Source organism: Salvelinus namaycush, chromosome 16, assembly GCF_016432855.1.
Source record: "Salvelinus namaycush isolate Seneca chromosome 16, SaNama_1.0, whole genome shotgun sequence".
Taxonomy (NCBI): domain Eukaryota; kingdom Metazoa; phylum Chordata; class Actinopteri; order Salmoniformes; family Salmonidae; genus Salvelinus; species Salvelinus namaycush.
Window position 1 is genome coordinate 10,752,417 of NC_052322.1, and position 19,921 is coordinate 10,772,337.

General features: G+C 45.1%; 1 protein-coding gene across 1 annotated transcript in view; it reads left to right on the plus strand.

Annotated features, from left to right (window-relative positions):
• Positions 1–807: 807 nt before the first annotated feature.
• The window catches only part of LOC120060968 (kazrin-like), a 244,800-nt gene continuing 225,686 nt past the window's right edge, over positions 808–19,921 (plus strand). The window contains exon 1 of the mRNA XM_039010422.1: positions 808–1,285. Coding sequence (XP_038866350.1) covers positions 1,099–1,285 — 187 coding nt within the window. The 5' untranslated portion in view covers positions 808–1,098. The remainder of the gene's footprint in view (positions 1,286–19,921) is intronic.

Below are 19,921 nucleotides of genomic sequence, written 5' to 3' on the forward strand. Positions count from 1 at the left end.
AGGGGCTTGTCCAGTACAACATTGTCATGGAACTTTCAGATAGAAATGTATCGTGTAGAACAGACATGCCTCTCTCATGCTTCTCTGCCATGCAGGTCAATATCTTATGTAACTTTATTGTAGAAATGATTTTAATTAGCATAAGGAATGATGTCAGCTCTACACGATACATTTCTATTTAACACATTCACTATACTGACTATATTGGTCATTTAAGCTTCTAGTCTTGCTCACTCAGCCAATAACACATGAGATCCAGAAGACCGTGACACTGACACATTAACACTGCAGGACAATAACCAGCCACACCAGACTGAGCCTCAGCCTAAGTCAGGAGAAAGCCAACATTTTCATTTGGGAAACGCTGACTATGCAACGTGCTTTGTTGTACCCCCACAAATGTAGTTTTCTTCTTCTTCAAGAAATGTTTTCCTTTCCGCAGTGCAAGAGTCCATCCACTATGAGAGAGAGAGCAAGACACACCATTCACAGATTCTCTCACCAACAGATTTGTTCTGCATGTTTTCCCTTAATGTCAAAGAAAAACAAAACCTTGCTAAATCTCACGATGGAAAAGTACTGAAAAGAGTTGAGCAACTCCGCTGCATTTTACTTCTATTGTACAGGAGCACTACTTCTCTCTCCCCGTGGTTTCCCTGGACTTGGTACAGTCCATTTAAAAAGGTGTCCTTTCGGCAGTCAGCTGCAAGGAGGACATTTCAGAGGGAGAAGCCTGCTCTCTCTTACTCAGACACACACAAACATAGACACCCCCGCCCCCTCTCTCGCTCTCATTCTGTTCCAGAACTCTCTCACTCACACATAGTCACACACAGTTACACTCACACATACACCACACACATCACATTGGATAACAGTTACACACCACATTTCCCCTGAGCCAGATGCTACTTTGAGGAAAAGGACAACCTGCTGCGGAAGGATTTTACCTGCTGTTTTTTTCTTAAGAAAGGAGTATAAAAACAGGAATAAAAACTAACACACGAGACAGTTTCAGTTTGTTCCTGGACATGGTCAACATGACACCAGCATGACACCCTCCTGTTTGGATTCCCTCCTCAGGCCAAAATCCTGAAAATGATGGATGAGAACAAGCAGCTGGCTCAGAGGATCAACGGGGCCAGCCAGTCGGCCAGCCAGGAGGTGACCAACCTTCGATCGGAGCTGACGGCCACCAGCAGCAGACTGGCTGAGCTTGGGGCCACCGACCGGGAGCGTGACCCATTCATGGAGAATCACGACCCGCAGCACAACCACCACCACGGTAAGAGAGACAGACCCAGAGAGAGTGTGTGAGAGAGAAACTCAGTGTGTGTGTAACTGTCTTATGTGTTGTGAGAGCACTTACCATGACGCATGGGTACGCGTGTGTCTGTGTGTATGTGAGTGTGCGTGCTAAATGTTAAAACCTGTGCAAAGCTTTACCTCACAGTTTGAGAGAGTATGTGTCTCTGCCTTTGAGGAATTATGTGCGTGTGTTTGTGTATGTGTGTTGTGTTCGTGTTTGGGGGAGAAAGAAGCTCCAAATAAGATGGATCAGAGGAGGGGGGGTGATCCATCCCTTGTTTTATGTCCAATTTCACCGCCCTCTGTGTTTCAGCAAGTCCCCTCACTGTTTGCGTTTGAAGAACACTTTGAGGGTGCACTTTAAAGGGGAAGTGGAGGAGCGGAGGGTGGGGGGAGAGTGATTGAGTAACCCCCCCCCCCCCCCCCCCCCTTACTCATACTCTTCACTTTCTCTTCTGGCATTCTGGCTGGTTCAATACTTTCCCCTTCTTTTGTTAGGGTTGCTGTAGGTTACTGTTTCCAAGCACTGTTTAAATGGCTGCGCACGCTGCAGAATGTGTGTGTTTGTTTGTGTGTGTGCGTGCTTGTCTGTGGTGTGATTTCCCTACCTTGGCTTTTTTTTACAGTCCAGTTGACATGTGGCTGAAACAAAAGCATGTGACCTGACCTGTTCACCGCACGTGCTACCTGTCCCAGACCTGCTGTTTTTAACTCTCTAGAGACAGCAGGAGCGGTAGAGATACTCTTAATGATCGGCTATGAAAAGCCAACTGACATTTACTCCTGAGGTGCTGACTTGTTGCACCCTCGACAACTACTGTGATTATTATTATTTGACCATGCTGGTCATTTATGAACATTTGAACATCTTGGCCATGTTCTGTTATAATCTCCACCCGGCACAGCCAGAAGAGGACTGGCCACCCCTCATAGCCTGGTTCCTCTCTAGGTTTCTTCCTAGGTTTTGGCCTTTCTATGGAGTTTTTCCTAGCTACCGTGCTTCTACAACTGCATTGCTTGCTGTTTGGGGTTTTAGGCTGGGTTTCTGTACAGCACTTTGAGATATCAGCTGATGTAAGAAGGGCTTATAAATACATTTGATTTGATGTGGGTGCGTTGCTATGTCCCCTCCACCCCTGTAAAACAAACACACACATGAAGCCTCTGATCACACACTAGTGGCATGTGCATGCATGCACACGCACGCACGCACACGCAATCACGCACGCACACACACATACACACCTGCTGTTTCCTTGCCTGGAAGCAAGGTGTGTGTGTGTGTGTGTGTGGGGGTGTGTGAAAGGTACCTCTGCAAGGTACTAGAAGCATTCCGCCGGGCAAGTTTAAATGTCACCCTCCCTCATAGGGGCTTCACCATTGAAGGGTCGTTCCATGAAATTAAAAGCCTGTTATATAAACTGAAGTGCCCTTTAATATAGACCACATGGAGAATTAAATATTTCCGATTTAGATTTTTATATGAGTAACAATGCTAAAATTCAGCATTTTGACATGTCCCTCCGTCAACCCTGTGTCACTTCTAAGATTTTAACCCACTTAATCCCAAACTTTCTCCAAGCTTCACCATCATTTTTTTCATGTGATTAGTAATTCATTTACACCTGTCCCTCATGTTAAAGTAAACCCTGTTATGTGAACTGAACTCTCATTTCAACACAGTGAAACTATTCCTTTCAAATAATTTTTTAAATAAATAACATTGAACATCTAATAGTCAAATCATAGAGTAAAAGCAGGTGAGCTAGTTCTACTCTTTTGGGCCATATTCTGTTGTTTTGTGGTGAAAAAGTGAGCGGGTCAGTTATAGATAGACAGGATAGAAAGGTTTTAACAATTTCATTATTTTTGGGGGGTGAAGCTTGCATTTAATTGCCAATCCCTGTTGCACACAACAAGCTTCCATTCCCCCTGTCACAAGGGATTTATGGCTGATTTAAGAAGAAATCATCAACCCTGTTACGGTGTGTCCCTGTTACTTTATTTGACACTTCGGCATAGTCATTTTTATCTTGACATGGGAAAACCTTGTTTTTTTTAAAAAGTTGAACATGTGCTTTTTATAACAGAATGTTACAATTAGGTGAAATCAAACATTTTTGGGGGGACCAAGTTATACTTGTTACACTCCAAAGGCACTGAATTGGTGGAACGACTGCTCACCTGAGAGACCACAAGCATGCCCACTTATCAAAGCATAATATGACAACTGGTATTTTACTCATAATTAAACCATACCTCATGTAATTTCTGTCAAGGATGTTAAATCTTGTATAGCTGTTACAAATGTCTCCACGTGCAGGACAATTGAATGGTTTTAGTTCATTTGATTGAGGATTACTGTTGGAGGAAGCCATAGTATTTATTGTGTACATGTACTGGTGTTTCGTGGTCTTACCTCTTCCCTTGCCCAGTCTTGTTCTCCTTCCCTCCTCCCCTCTTCCCACACTCCTCTCTTTCCAGCCTGAGCTAGGAGCCTTGGTTAGTGAGGTGTGAAAAAGAACAGGGCCAGGGGGATGTAATTCATCACTAGTTGTTGCAGAGGGGAAGAGAGTGTGTCGGAGAGGTCGTGGGTTCACTGTGCAATCCGCCGTACCAGGTCCTGGGGGAACACTGCAGACCTGGGACTGGGAAAGCAGTGCCAACCCTGTTAGCAGGCTAGCGCCTGGGGATCCACTACTGTACACTGCCCAAAAATGTTGAGCCCCCCCCCCCCCCAATTCCATACACATACAGTATCATACAAATGTGGATATTTTATAATAAGTATAGTGATATATGTAGGCTAATGAACCTAGTTTGAAACAAGGATCCACATGTGTTAAGAGGTGTACTGGATGTAGATATGGACAGACATGCCCGCACCCTCTCACACACGCAAAACAGCCTTGTACCTCATGTACCTCCTGTTCCTCCCATGTGAGGCTGCCTCCCTCAAAACTTCCTTGGACAAATTCGGGTCGGATGCCTGGCTGCTTAATGCCTGGAAAAGCTGAGCAGTCACAAACTTCTGCACAGGACTACTCCAGGAGCTGCGCAGCCGTGCACGCTCGCAGTTCAGAGGGAATGTTGGTTACATAATATGCTGTATGTGATATGTAACTGTGCGTACAAATCCATATCTTTGACACTGGTAAATTCGAGACAAGTAGGCTAAATCAAGAAACTTTTTATTTTGTCTAGTTTTATGAAGTTGGAGAATTGTGCATTTTTCAAACACCTGAAATAGCTTTTTTCCTGCAATTTAGAGCCATTATCATTATGCCTAATTCTATGTAAAAAAAAATATATATTTTTCTGCATAGGTTATATAAGCATACAGTTGAAGTCGGAAGTTTACATACACTTAGGATGGAGTCAATAATACTCGTTTTCCAACCACTCCACAAATTTCTTGTTAACAAACTAGAGTTTTGGCAAGTCGGTTAGGACATCTACTTTGTGCATGACACAAGTCATTTTTCCAACAATTGTTTACAGACAGATTATTTCACTTAGAATTCACTGATTCACAATTCCAGTGGGTCAGAAGTTTACATACACTAAGTTGACTGTGCCTTTAAACAGCTTGGAAAATTCCAGAAAATGATGTCATGGCTTTAGAAGCTTCTGATAGGCTAATTGACATCATTTGAGTCAATTGGAGGTGTACCTGTGGATGTATTTCAAGGCCTACCTTCAAACTCAGTGCCTCTTTGCTTGACATCATGGGGAAATCAAAAGAAATCAGCCAAGACCTCAGAAAAAAAATGGTAGACCTCCACAAGTCTCACTCATCCTTAGGAGCAATTTCCAAATGCCTGAAGGTACCACGTTCATCTGTACAAACAATAGTATGCAAGTATAAACACCATTGGACCATGCAGGCGTCATACCGCTCAGGAAGGAGACGCATTCTGTCTCCTAGAGATGAACGACCTTTGGTGCGAAAAGTGCAAATCAATCCCAGAACAACAGCAAAGGACCTTGTGAAGATGCTTGAGGAAACGGGTACAAATGTATCTATATCCACAGTAAAACAAGTCCTATATCGACATAACTTGAATGGACGCTCAGCAAGGAAGAAGCCACTGCTCCAAAACCGCCATAAAAAAAGCCAGACTACAGTTTGTAACTGCACATGGGGACAAAGATGATACTTTTTGGAGAAATGTCCTCTGGTCTGATGAAACAAAAATAGAACTGTGGGCATAATGACCATTGTTATGTTTGGAGGAAAAGGGGGATGCTTGCAAGCTGAAGAACACCATCCCAACTGTGAAGCACGAGGTTGGCAGCATCATGTTGTGGGGGATGCTTTGCTGCAGGAGGGACTGGTGCACTTCTCAAAATAGATGGCATCACGAGGCAGGAAAATTATGTGGATATATTGAAACTACATCTAAAGACATCAGTCAGGAAGTTAAAGCTTGGTTGCAAATGGGTCTTCCAAATGGACAATGACCCCAAGCATACTTCCAAAGGCTTAAGGACAACAAAGTCAAGTTATTGAAAAAAAAAAAAAAGCCCTGACCTCAATCCTATAGAACATTTGTGGGCAGAACTGAAAAAGCGTGTGCGAGCAAGGAGGCATACAAACCTGATTCAGTTACACCAGCTTTGTCAGGAGGAATGGGCCAAAATTCACCCAACTTATTGTGGGAAACTTGTGGAAGGCTACTCAAAACTTTTGACCCAAGTTTTTTTAATTTTTTTATTTTACCCCCTTTTCTCCCCAATTTTTCGTGGTATCCAATCGCTAGTAATTACTATCTTGTCTCATCGCTACAACTCCCGTACGGGCTCGGGAGAGACAAAGGTCGAAAGTCATGCCTCCTCCAAAGCACAACCCAACCAAGCCGCACTGCTTCTTAACACAGCGCCTCCAACCCGGAAGCCAGCCGCACCAATGTGTCGGAGGAAACACCGTGCACCCGCCCCCCTTGGTTAGCGCGCACTGCGCCCGGCCCGCCACAGGAGTCGCTGGAGCGCGATGAGACAAGGATATCCCTATCGGCCAAACCCTCCCTAACCCGGACGACGCTAGGCCAATTGTGCGTCGCCCCACGGACCCCCCGGTCGCGGCCGGCTGCGACAGAGCCTGGGCGCGAACCCAGAGACTCTGGTGGCACAGCTAGCGCTGCGATGCAGTGCCCTAGACCACTGCGCCACCCGGGAGGCCCTTTTGACCCAAGTTAAACAATTTAAAGGCAATGCTATCAAATACTAATTGAGTGTATGTAAACTTCTGACCCACTGGGAATGTGATGAAAGACATAAAAGCTAAAATAAATCATTCTCTTAACTATTATTCTGACATTTCACATTATTAAAATACAGTGTTGATCCTAACTGACCTAAGACAGGGAATATTTACTAGGATTAAATGTCAGAAATTGTGAAAAACTGTGTTTAAATGTATTTGGCTAAGGTGCATGTAAACGTCCGACTTCAACTGTACTTCTTTGCTTGTTCATTTGTCATTTTAATGAGGGTGTCATTCTGACTGTTGTAAATCACACAGCTCAATTTACTGCACTAACATGCCTAGGCATTTTTTATGCATATCTAAGCATACCTCTTGAGCCATTTCTATCCTTCTGTCTGTTTTTCTTTTTTTAAAGAAACTAAATATGCTTCTCTGCATATTTGCTGAAATCTGGGTAAAAGATTGAAATTAATGTGAGTCTTAAAAAGTACATAGTAATTCCTTGCTTTGCTATAATTTAGAATTCTTGCCAGCTAAGATAGTTAGCTACTCTAACTTGATTGCCTGAAATGGCTTGGAAGCTAGTTATGAGTTTGGTAAATTTCTAGTTGGCTAGTATTACAGAGGAACAACAAAACTTGTTGGTTCTATTTATTAATCAAGAAGGAATCAATAGGCTACATAGCTTGATCAAATTAATTTACAAACATACCTCCTGCGAATCATGCCCATCACCAGCGGCTAAAATCAAATTAAAATGCTGTGTGTGTCACTCAACACTCTCTCTCCTCCTCCACTGACGACAGTGTCTGCACGCACTAGAGTATCTAGCGTCCTGCCTAGCATACAGTATCTTTGCTCCATGGCGCACCTTGGAAGGAACCACTTGGTAGGGTCCAGTCAGTTTGCCCCCTCTGCAAAATACAGCTGAGATATTTTTATATTTAATTATGATCAAGAGTGGGCTTAAACATGAAGTTTAGTAATTCATTTAATGTCTGCATTTTTTTTTTAAAAGGATCAATCTGAAGGGGCACAAGGACATGTGCCCCCTATGACCATGATGCCTCTGATCACACACACGTGGCACGTGCAAGTGTGCGGGCGCACACACACACACACACAGAAAAACACATTGTCCCACCAGAGAGAATAAAGTAGACGGCACACGTCAAACGTATGTCCGGATGACGTGTGCATGCCCATATTTGGGCATCTGGCCAGGACATCCTGGCGGGAAGTTATCAGGTGCTCTAGGGAGTGCCAATATAGGGGCATCCTGTCTGGACATCCTGTTCCTGTTCTCACGGCACACGCCAATATGGTTATATTAACATATTGTGTACGTTAATGAGGCACAGAGGTCTCCAGAGTGTGTCGATTGGTTTCACCCTCTGTCCTTCAGCTGTCTGATGTAACAGCTAATGACTCTCTCCTATAGTCCTGGACAGATGGCCTGTGCGCCTATGCTTGGTAATCAGTAACGTTGCACATACCAGTGCCATTAACTGCAACTACCTAGCAAGGGCTTGTCATGCCGAACCAGGGAGGGAGGGGGGAGAAAGAGAAACGCCCTGTACTAGAACAATTCTATGATGGGATTTGCTCTCACATTTCCTACCACCAAGCGAAAAGTCCCTTTATTTCCTGGAAAAAGTCGCTTCAAGAAGGATGGCACTGCTAGGCGATGCGATCAGTCAATGGAGCAAGTTTTTCCCAAGCCTTTGTATGGCACTACTATGGTTCTAATACTGTATACTCGGCTAAACTACTGAGAACAAATCATTAAAACCCTCATTAATTTAATGAAAGGATTAATTAGGAGTGAAAAATTGCTCTGATTAAAACAACAACCTTAAAACAATATTCTTAGACTGCCTCCATTTTAAGATATTTGCCCAAGCTCTTCAACTATGATCACCGATTTGAAAGGTCTTGATACTGCATAGGTGTAAGTAGGCTGTATATATGTTGGCAACCTTTCTGGTTCTTCCACCTATCAATGATCAGGAATTTATTAAGGACACAAGGAAAGGGGACAAGGAAAGAGGACAGGGTGTTATTTGGGGCTATATCAGGACAAACCAATTGAAGCTTATTACCTACAGGAATCCACTCATAGCCAAGATAATAGGTTTTACTGAAATAATGGGCGAGATGGCAAGTAAAGAGAAGTGTGTGGCAGCCAAACCCCCAGTGTTTAAAAAAAAGATGTGATGTGTGTGTGTCTGCGGCAGGGTCTGGGATATTGTCGCCACAGCAATTATTCAAGATGTCATTTTCTTCTGTTCCTTTTAAATTTCTAGTGGCAGTCGCTGAACAGATGTGATTTCTGCCTATGTCCATCTGCTAATGTACACTCTTAGCAAAAAAGGTGCTACGTAGAACCTTAAAGGGTTCTTCGTCTGTCCCCGTAGGAGAACCCTTTGAAGAACGCTTTTTGTGTGTGGATTGAGCCCTTTGGATGACTTCGATGTCACTATACTGTCTTCATGTACGGGATTTGTAGAAAAGTTACTGTCTGTGCTTGACAAGTAAGCCTTGTCTGAGTCAGAATGGCCCATAGGTCATGTAGGAGCCTTTCTCCTGTTTCTGTAGCGTGAGGCAGCTTGATGTACAAGTACACACCCTGCACAGGATGCTAGTACTGCACAGTAATGGGTTATAATTCCATTAGAAGCAAAGCAATGATCTGTGGTAGGAGTCAGCAGTGTCCCTGCTTTTCTTTCCTATATTCTCAGCGCAACATTTCCTGGGTCGTGTTTATTAGGGCTACCAACAGAAAGCGTTTTAAAACATTTTGCAACCGAAAACTAAAATGTTACATTTTTTATTGGACAATTGCAGGTGGCTCATTTTTGTTAATATCATCTTTCTTCCGTATGGTGCAAAATGAACACGACCCTGGGCTAAGAATGAAGCCAGTGGGTTTTTCCCACAGTCAGTCCAGTTTCTCATGAAGTGGATGACTGAATAGACATACATGTTATGTACTGGGCCCTAATAGCATGTTTTGTTTGACCACTGTCTTGTGCATAAGCCATGCTCCTTAGACCGATTTTTATTTTTGGATCCTAGGCAGGAAGTGAATGTGTAACCAAAGAGGTTGGGGTATTTTGTGCAGTGGAGGGTGAATAGAATTACTGTATCTGTCACGATCGTCATAATAAGCGGACCAAGGCGCAGCGGGATATGAGTACATCTTCTTTTAATAGAGATGACGAAACACAAAAACGAACACTTTTACAAAACAAAACAACAAACGACCGTGAAGCTATAAACGAAAGTGCACACACAAGCTACTAACGTACAACATAGACAATTACCCACAAACACCTAAAGCCTATGGCTGCCTTAAATATGGCTCCCAATCAGAGACAACAATAAACAGCTGTCTCTGATTGAGAACCAAATCAGGCAACCATAGACTTTCCTAAACACCTACACTGAACACAACCCCATACATACTACAAAACCCCCTAAACAATACATACACCCTAAACTATACAAAACACACAAACCTCCCCCATGTCACACCCTGACCTAACTAAACTAATCAAGAAAATATATATAACAAAGGCCAGGGTGTGACAGTACCCCCCCCCCAAAGGTGCGGACTCCGGCCGCAAAACCTGACACAGAAGGGGAGGGTCCGGGTGGGCCTTCCTATGGTGGCGGCTCGGGTGCGGGACGTGGACCCCCCTCCACCATAGTCACTACCCGCTTTGGTGGCGCCTCTGGAACGGCGAGTCCCGGACTGAATACCATCCCATAGGGCGCCACTGGACGGAGGGGCAGCTCCGGACTGAGGGGCAGCTCCGGACTGAGGGGCAGCTCCGGACTGAGGGGCAGCTCCGGACTGAGGGGCAGCTCCGGACTGAGGGGCAGCTCCGGACTGAGGGGCAGCTCCGGACTGAGGGGCAGCTCCGGACTGGCAGACGGCTCTGGCGGATCCTGGCTGGCTGACGGCTCTGGCGGATCCTGGCTGGCTGACGGCTCTGGCGGATCCTGGCTGGCTGACGGCTCTGGCGGATCCTGGCTGGCTGACGGCTCTGGCGGATCCTGGCTGGCTGACGGCTCTGGCGGATCCTGGCTGGCTGACGGCTCTGGCGGATCCTGGCTGGCTGACGGCTCTGGCGGATCCTGGCTGGCTGACGGCTCTGGCGGATCCTGGCTGGCTGACGGCTCTGGCGGATCCTGGCTGGCTGACGGCTCTGGCGGATCCTGGCTGGCTGACGGCTCTGGCGGATCCTGGCTGGCTGACGGCTCTGGCTGCTCATGGCTGGCTGACGGCTCTGGCTGCTCATGGCTGGCTGACGGCTCTGGCTGCTCATGGCTGGCTGACGGCTCTGGCTGCTCATGGCTGGCTGACGGCTCTGGCTGCTCATGGCTGGCTGACGGCTCTGGCTGCTCATGGCTGGCTGACGGCTCTGGCTGCTCATGGGTGGCTGACGGCTCTGGCTGCTCATGGCTGGCTGACGGCTCTGGCTGCTCATGGCTGGCTGACGGCTCTGGCAGATCCTGGCTGGCTGACGGCTCTGGCAGATCCTGGCTGGCTGACGGCTCTGGCTGCTCATGGCTGGCTGACGGCTCTGGCAGATCCTGGCTGACTGGCAGATCCTGGCTGACTGGCGGCTCTGGAAGATCCTGGCTGACTGGCGGCTCTGGAAGATCCTGGCTGACTGGCGGCTCTAGCGACTCCTGACTGACGAACGGCTCTGACGGCTCGGGACAGACTGACGGCTCTAATGGCTCGGGACAGACGGATGGCTCAGATGGCGCTGGGCAGACGGATGGCTCAGATGGCGCTGGGCAGGCAGGTGGCTCAGACGGCGCTGGGCAAACGAGCAGTGCAGGCGGCGTTGGGCAGGTGCGTGGTGCCGGAACTGGTGGTACCGGACTGGAGACACGCACCTCAAGGCTAGTGCGGGGAGCAGGAACAGGGCACACTGAGTTCTCGAGGCGCACTATAGGCCTGGTGCGTGGTACCGGGACTGGTGGTACCGGGCTGAGGGCACGCACCTCAGGGCGAGTGCGGGGAGAAGGATCAGTGTGTACAGGGCTCTGGAGACGCACATGAGGCTTGGTGCGTGGTGCCGGAACTGGTGGTACCGGGCTGGGGACACGCATCTCAGGATGAGTGCAAGAAGCAGGAATAGGACACACCAGGTTGTGAAGGTGTACTGGAGACCTGGTGTGTATAGCCGGCATCAAATCTTCCGGAACTTTAACACAAGTTTCAGGCTGAGTACGAGGAACTGACACAGGTGGCATCGGACAGCTAACACGCTCCTCAGGGAGAATGCCATGCATACTCTGCCAAACCAACAGCTCTCTCTCTTCACTCTCCTCCAATTTCGTCAACAACTCCTCGAATGTCTCATAATCTCCCCTTCGTTCACTCTCCTCCAATCTGTCCAATAACTCCTCGACAATCTCAGACTCACCCCTCAACTTCGCCGACTGCTCCAAGTGCCCCTCCCCCCCCAATATTTTTTTTGGGCTGTCTCTCGGGCTTCCTACCGTGTCGCCGTGCTGCCTCCATCTCTGCTTTGGGGCGGTGATATTCCCCTGGCTGTGCCCAGGGTCCTCTTCCGTATAGGATTTCCTCCCAAGTCCAGGAGTCTTGACATCGCTGCTGCTGCTTTTTTTAATATATATAACAAAGGCCAGGGTGTGACAGTATCGCACTCAAGACGCTGCAATTTGAATGAGTTAGAGTAGAATTCAAGTTTTGGGGGACTTGGCCACAAAAGTAAAATTGCCACTTAAAATTGTTCCTGTTAAATTTACAGTTTCAGTAAACAATTCTGGATATAATAAAATGTTCTATCCAATGATATTAGCAGCTAGCCAATTCAGAACATTGTCTTAAATACAGCAACACAATAAAAAAAAACACACCATAGAAAGGTTTAAATACATGTAAGAAAGGCGAATATGTATGACAGTAAAGCTTATTTATGAAATCCTCTTCCCATCTCCAACTCTCCGTCTCTCCACTCTCTGTGCATAATGCCTCGCCTGGAATGTTGTCCTTAAGTCACCCCTCAAATGGTGTTGAGTCTAGACTAAGCCAACGAGCTCAACACTCTGACGATGAACACAGAAACAGTACAAAGGTGGAAGACTATAGTTCAGGCCTCCTAGGCTTATATTCACAAGAATCGTTCAAAACCCTGTGTATGTGTGTGTTTTCTGTTTACGTTTGTGGAGATTCTCAGTCTAAATCAATTTCTCATTAGATACTGTAGATTTCAAAAGTTAGATATTTGATGTGCAGATAGTAGAAAATAGAGATTTTGGGGTCATTTGTGCTATGCGTTTGTCTTACATGTACGCAGTATGCGCGCAGCCTGAGCAGAGTATTTTTTTGTTGTCCCAGGGTGTATGGGTGTACTGTATGTCAATGACCATTTTCATGGCTTTCCATCTGCCCCTTGGTCTGACCTGCTGCATCTGATTTGAAGCAACGGTTTGGTTGTCTTCCAAGACATATGGTACATGCACATGCATACATTCACAGACATGAACAAACTCAAGAATCACTGATGTCCTATTGCTCTTTCTGCCTTACCAAATATGCACAGATGAATGCACAGATGCACGCACGCACGCACACCCACACACACCGCCAGCTCTGGCTGTGAATGAGTGTGTGGACCACGGTTGCCTATCCATCAATGGCACGGGCAGGCTGGCAGGCCAGCTGGTGGCAGGTGGGCACTGCCATCAGGTGCCACGGAAGCCTGCGGAGAGGGACGCCTCACAGCGGCAGGCATGAGCCCAACCCTGTAGAGCGGCAGACAAATTGGATAATGCCTCCAGCAGCTTGGATGGGCAACGCCAGCATGTGAGATGATATGAGGAGGATCAGTTGAAGGTGGGAGGGCTGTGCGGGGGTCATGAGGGGGAGGGTAAAGAGCAGATGTGTCACAGAAGCCCCAGTGTCACACTGACAGAGGGGAGACAGATGGATGCGTATACACACACATCTGAATATTTTTAACACAGTCATTTCCATGTAAAGAACCCATGAGCATCAACATAGGAGCATATATCAAATTGGGTGTCAAATGAAGGCTCAAGGTCTATATTTTTGGTAAAAGAAGGCATAGATCAATTTTTCAACCATTTGCCATCTTAGGAATAAGGCATAAGTAATATCTTTGATTCCTGGTCAAACAGCTGGAAAAGGTCTGGGTCTTATAAAACATCTATCAGAAAACGTCTTAACAGTTATTAGAACTAAAGTACATCAAAAAACAATATTGTTAAAGTAACGTCCCCTGCCAACTAATAGTAACACATATTTAGTTTTGCCGAAATTATTTTCCTTCTTTTGCCTAAAACCTTTCACACCCTGGTCTTTTTCACCGGTCTTTGCTCTTTTCTCAACCCCCCCTCCAGGTGTAGCCTGTCTTCCCATTATCCCCTGTGGAGTTATACCTGTGTCCCTCTGTTGGTCTGTCGCCAGTTCATCTTGTCTTGTCAGGTCTTACCAGCGTTCTCTCCCGCCTTCTTGTTTCTCTAGTTCTATTTCCTAGTTTCTGACCTGATCACGAACCTCTGCCTGCCCTCGACCTGCCCTTTGCCTGCCCCGTGTTTCTAATAAATAATCTGAGAACTGTACTATCCGCCACCTGTGTCTACATCTGGGTCATATCCTGAGTCGTGATGAAAACCCACATGTTGCAATTTTAAAGCAAATTTCCTGCAATTCTATACTTTTTGCCAAGGGACAGAGATTTGTTGTTTGGCTATTTATAGTTCATCTTATGCTTTTGTTCACATTTTGCCATGAGGCTGAGAGAAAATGGTGCTGTTTTAAAGCTAATCTCCTGCAATTTTACTATCATATGCTAAATGGGGTGGGTGGGCACTTGACACTGGGCACGTGTGCTGCATGCCCGTTCACTAATCTAGCCCTGATCCCAGCCAAGTAGAGCTGTGTTACCATCTGTGGGGTGCTATGCCCTCTAGTAGGAAGTGTCAACTGTATCTCCAACCAGACATGACAGAGAGACTATAGTACACAGGAAATGATGTAATAAAACTTTAATAACAAACTTTATCTGTTTAAATCCTTTTAATCTATTACCTCATCTATAGTCCAAATCATTTTAAATGTCATGTACTTGTAAAACTCAGGTGTGGTTTAGAAAGTTGGGAATATGACCCATCTCTGCTTTAAAGTGTTATGGACTCTTGGCTCATGAGGTACTTAGAGATTGTTGTTAATTATACTTCTAGCCTAGGAAGTCAAGTATTTGACATTGCTATGGAGAATAGCCATTTGGGGCATTTCCTTTTGAGATCTGGGATAAACTTCTATACCTCTGGTAACAACTCATTTAGTATTCACTTAATAGCACAAAGGAAGACAAACGCTTCGCCTCAAAATTAAATTAAACCAAAATAGCTGTGTCTTCACAGCTGGACTCAATTTAGAACATGATGCAGTCGAAGAGCTGTAATTCAATATTTTCCAGAGGTAACTAATCTTCACGTCTAGTCTTTCCACTTTGCATTAATGTTGACTGAATTATTTGTTTTCTGCTATTTAACAAAAGACAGAACCTGTTCCTATAGAAGAAGCCTATTTTAATTCTCAGTTTATTTAACTAACTCAACATGGTTTTTGAAAGATACCTCTTTTTCAATCCAGATGCCCAGATATTTATGAGCAGAGACAAGATCAATGAGGGCACCATCCAAAGTATATATACATAAATCATCAGATTTGGAAAATAACATTGGTTTTATCTGCATTAAGTACCAATTTCAGTTCAACATAGGCTTTATGCAGGGCAGAAACATTGTTTCTCTGACAGAGCCTGGGCAGCTGTGGGTGCAATAGCATACACTACAGTGTCATCTATATACAGGTGAGAGTATATACGTACAGTTGAAGTCGGAAGTGTACATACACCATAGCCAAGTACATTTAATCCTAGTAAAAATTCCCTGTCTTAGGTCAGTTAGGATCAACACTTTATTTTAAGAATGTGAAATGTCAGAATAATAGAGTAATTGTTTTATTCCAGCTTTTATTTATTTCATCACATTCCCAGTGGGTCAGAAGTTTACATACACTCAATTAAATTGTTTAACTTGGGTCAAACGTTTCGGGTAGCCTTCCACAAGCTTCCCACAATAAGTTGGGTGAATTTTGGCCCATTCCTCCTGACAGAGCTAGTAAACTGAGTCAGGTTTGTATGCCTCCTTGCTCGCACACGCATTTTCAGTTCTGCCCACAAATTTTCTATAGGATTGAGGTCAGGGTTTTGTGATGACCACTCCAATACTTTGACTTTGTTGTCCTTAAGCCATTTTGACACAACTTTGGAAGTATGCTTGGGGTCATTGTCCATTTGGAAGACCCACTTGCGACCAAGCTTTAACTTCCTGACTGATGTCTTGAGATGTTGCTTCAATATATCCACATAATTTTCCTCCCTCATGATGCCATCTATTTTGGGAAGTGCACCAGTCCCTCCTGCAGCAAAGCACCCCCACAACATGATTCTGCCACCCCCGTGCTTCACGTTTGGGATGGTGTTTCTGCAGCTTGCAAGCCTACCCTTTTTTCCCTTCAAACATAACGATGGTCATTATGCCCAAACAGTTCTATTTTTGTTTCATCAGACCAGAGAACATTTCTTCAAAAAGTACAATCTTTGTCCCCATGTGCAGTTGCAAACCGTAGTCTGGCTTTTTTATGGCGGTTTTGGAGCAGTGGCTTCTTCCTTGCTGAGCGGCCTTTCAGGTTATGTCGATATAGGACTCGTTTTACTGTGGATATAAATACTTTTGTACCTGTTTCCTCAAGCATCTTCACAAGGTCCTTTGCTGTTGTTCTAGGATTGATTTGCACTTTTCGCACCAAAGTACGTTTATCTCTAGGAGACAGAACGCGTCTCCTTCCTGAGCGGTATTACGGTTGCGTGGTCCCATGGTGTTTATACTGGCGTACTATTGTTTGTACAGATGAACGTGGTACCTTCAGGCATTTGTAAATTGCTCCCAAGGATGAACCAAACTTGTGGAGGTCTACATTTCTTTTCTGAGGCCTTGGCTGATCTGTTTTGATTTTCCCATATTGTCAAGCAAAGAGGCACTGAGTTTGAAGGTAGGCCTTGAAATACATTCACAGGTACACCTCCAATTGACTCAAATGATGTCAATTAGCCTATCAGAAGCTTCTAAAGCCATGACATAATTTCCCAAGCTGTATAAAGGCACAGTCAACTTAGTGTATGTAAACTTCTGACCCACTGGAATTGTGATACAGATACATAAGTGAAATAATCTGTCTTGTAAACAATTGTTGGAAAAAGAACTTGTGTCATGCACAAAGTAGATGTCCTAACCGACTTGGCAAAACTCTAGTTTGTTAACAAGAAATTTGTGGAGTGGTCGAAAAATGAGTTTTAATGATTCCAACGTAAGTATATGTAAACTTCCGACTTCAACCGTATATAGTTTTTTTTACAGATAAAACATTTCAGTTTACGTATACAATCAAAAGAAACCGGACCAAGAATCGATTCCTGTGGGTCACCCTTTGCTGTGTCCAGGAAACCAAATGTGATGCCATCGGTCAATACACACTGTGTTCTGTCCTTTAACAATTTTTCAAACTATCTCATGCAGCCTAGTCCAGGCCAATTGATGAAAACTCTGAATAAGTAACATTCATCCGTGTGGGTTTTGCATTCAGTTAAATTCAATACAAATATTCTTAAAATGGTTTACAACAGATAAATGTGTATTTTGGCTTATGGCCACATCTATAACCAAAAGCTCTAATTTTGGGGGAATAGTGATATTTAGAGAACATGATGCCACAATAGATCAAATCAAATTGTATTAGTCACATGCGCTTACTTACAAGCCAACAATGCATTAAAAAAAATACAAATAAGAAATAAAAGTAACAAGTAGTTAAAGCGCAGCAGTAAAATAACAATAGCGAGACTATATTACAGGGGGTACCAGTACAGAGTCAATCCCATACCAAATCTTTTCAGTCTCCTGTTGGGGAATAGGTTTTGTTGTGCCCTCTTCACGACTGTCTTGGTGTGCTTGGACCATGTTAGTTTGTTAGTGATGTGGACAACAAAGACCTTGAAGCTCTCAACCTGCTCCAATTCAGCCCCGTCGATGAGAATGGGGGCGTGCTCGGTCCTCCTTTTCCTGTAGTCCACAATCATCTTCTTTGTCTTGATCATGTTGAGGGAGAGGTTGTTGTCCTGGCACCACACGGCCAGGAGGTCTCTGACCTCCCCCCTATATGCTGTCTCGTCGTTGTCTGTAAACAGGCCTACCACTGTTGTGTCATAAGCAAACTTAATGATGGTGTTGGAGTCGTTCCTGGCCGTGCAGTTATGAGTAAATAGGGAGTAGAGGAGGGGACTGACCACGCACCCCTGAGTGGCCCCCGTGTTGAGGATCAGCGTGGCAGATGTGTTGTTACCTACCCTTACGACCTGGGCGCGGCACAGCAGGAAGTCCAGGATCCAGTTGCAGAGGGAGGTGTTTAGTCCCAGGGTCCTTAGATTATTGATGAGCTTTGAGGGCACTATGGTGTTGAACGCTGAGCTGTAGTCAGGGAATAGCATTCTCACATAGGTGTCCCTTTTGTCCAGGTGGGAAAGGGCACTGTGGAGTGCATTAGAGATTGCATCATCTGTGGAACTGTTATGGCAGAATGCAAATTGGAGTGGGTCTAGGGTTTCTGGGATAGTGTTGTTGATGTGAGCCATGACCAGCCTTTCAAAGCACTTCATGGCTACAGACTTGAATGCCAAAGGTCGGTAGTCATTTAGGCAGGTTACCTTAGTGTTCTTGGGTACAGGGACTATAGTGGTCTGCTTGAAACATGTTGGTATTTCAGTCTCGGACAGGGAGAAGTTGAAAATGTCAGTCAAGACACTTGCCAGTTGGTCAGCTCATGCTCGCAGTACACATCCTGGTAATCAGTCTTGTGAATGTTGACCTGTTTGAAGGTCTTACTCACATCGGCTGTGGAGAGCGTGATCACACAGTCGTCCGGAACAGCTGATGCTCTCATGCATGTTTCAGTGTTATTTGTCTCGAAGCGAGTATAGAAGTAGTTTAGTTCGTCTGGTATGCTTGTGTTACTTGGCAGCTCGGTGCTTCCCTTTGTAGTCTGTAATGGTTTGCAAGCCCTGCCACTTTATTTTTTGACACTTTATCTGTTTGATGGTTCGTCGCAGGGCATAGCGGGATTTCTTGTAATCTTCCGGGTTAGAGTTCCGCTCCTTGAAAGTGGCAGCTCTAACCTGTAGCTCAGCGTGGATGTTGCACGTAATCAATGGCTTCTGGTTGGGGTATGTACGTACAGTCACTGTGGGGACGGCGTCATCAATGCACTTATTGATGAAGCCAGTGACTGATCTGGTGTACTCCTTAATGCCATCGTAAGAATCCCTGAACATATTCCAGTCTGTGCTAGCAAAACAGGTGTGTAGGTGACCAAATACTTATTTTCCACCATAATTTGCAAATAAATTCATAAAAAACCTACAATGTGATTTTCTGGATTTTTTTTCTCATTTTGTCTGTCATAGATGAAGTGTACCTATGACGAAAATGACAGGCCTCTCTCATCTTTTTAAGTGGGAGAACTTGCAGAATTGGTGGCTGACTAAATACTTTTTTGTCCCATTGTATCTATCCTACCCTGCCTTTCTAAGGTCTTCGAAAGCCAAGTTAACAAACAGATTACCCACCATTTTGAATCCCACCGTACCTTCTCCACTATGCAATCTGGTTTCAGAGCTGGTCATGGGTGCACCTTAGCCAGGCTCAAGGTCCTAAATGATATCATAACCGCCATCGATAAGAAACAATACTGTGCAGCTGACTCAACACCTTCGGTTTCTCAAATGATTGCCTCGCCTGGTTCACCAACTACTTTTCCGATAGAGTTCAGTATGTCAAATCGGAGGGCCTGTTGTCCGGGCCTCTGGCAGTCTCTATGGGGGTGCCACAGGGTTAAATTCTTGGGCCAACTCTTTTCTCTGTATACATCAATGATGTCGCTCTTGCTGCTGGTGAGTCTCTGATCCACCTCTACGCAGATGACACCATTCTGTATACTTCTGGCCATTCTTTGGACACTGTGTTAACTAAGCTCCAGACGAGCTTCAATGCCATACAACTCTCCTTCCGTGGCTTCCAACTGCTCTTAAATGCAAGTAAAGCTAAATGCATGCTCTTCAACCGATCGCTGCCTACACCTGCCCGCCCGCCCAGCATCCCTACTCTGGACGGTTCTGACTTAGAATATGTGGACAACTACAAATATCTAGGTGTCTGGTTAGACTGTAAACTCTCCTTCCAGACTCACATCAAACATCTCCAATCCAAAGTTAA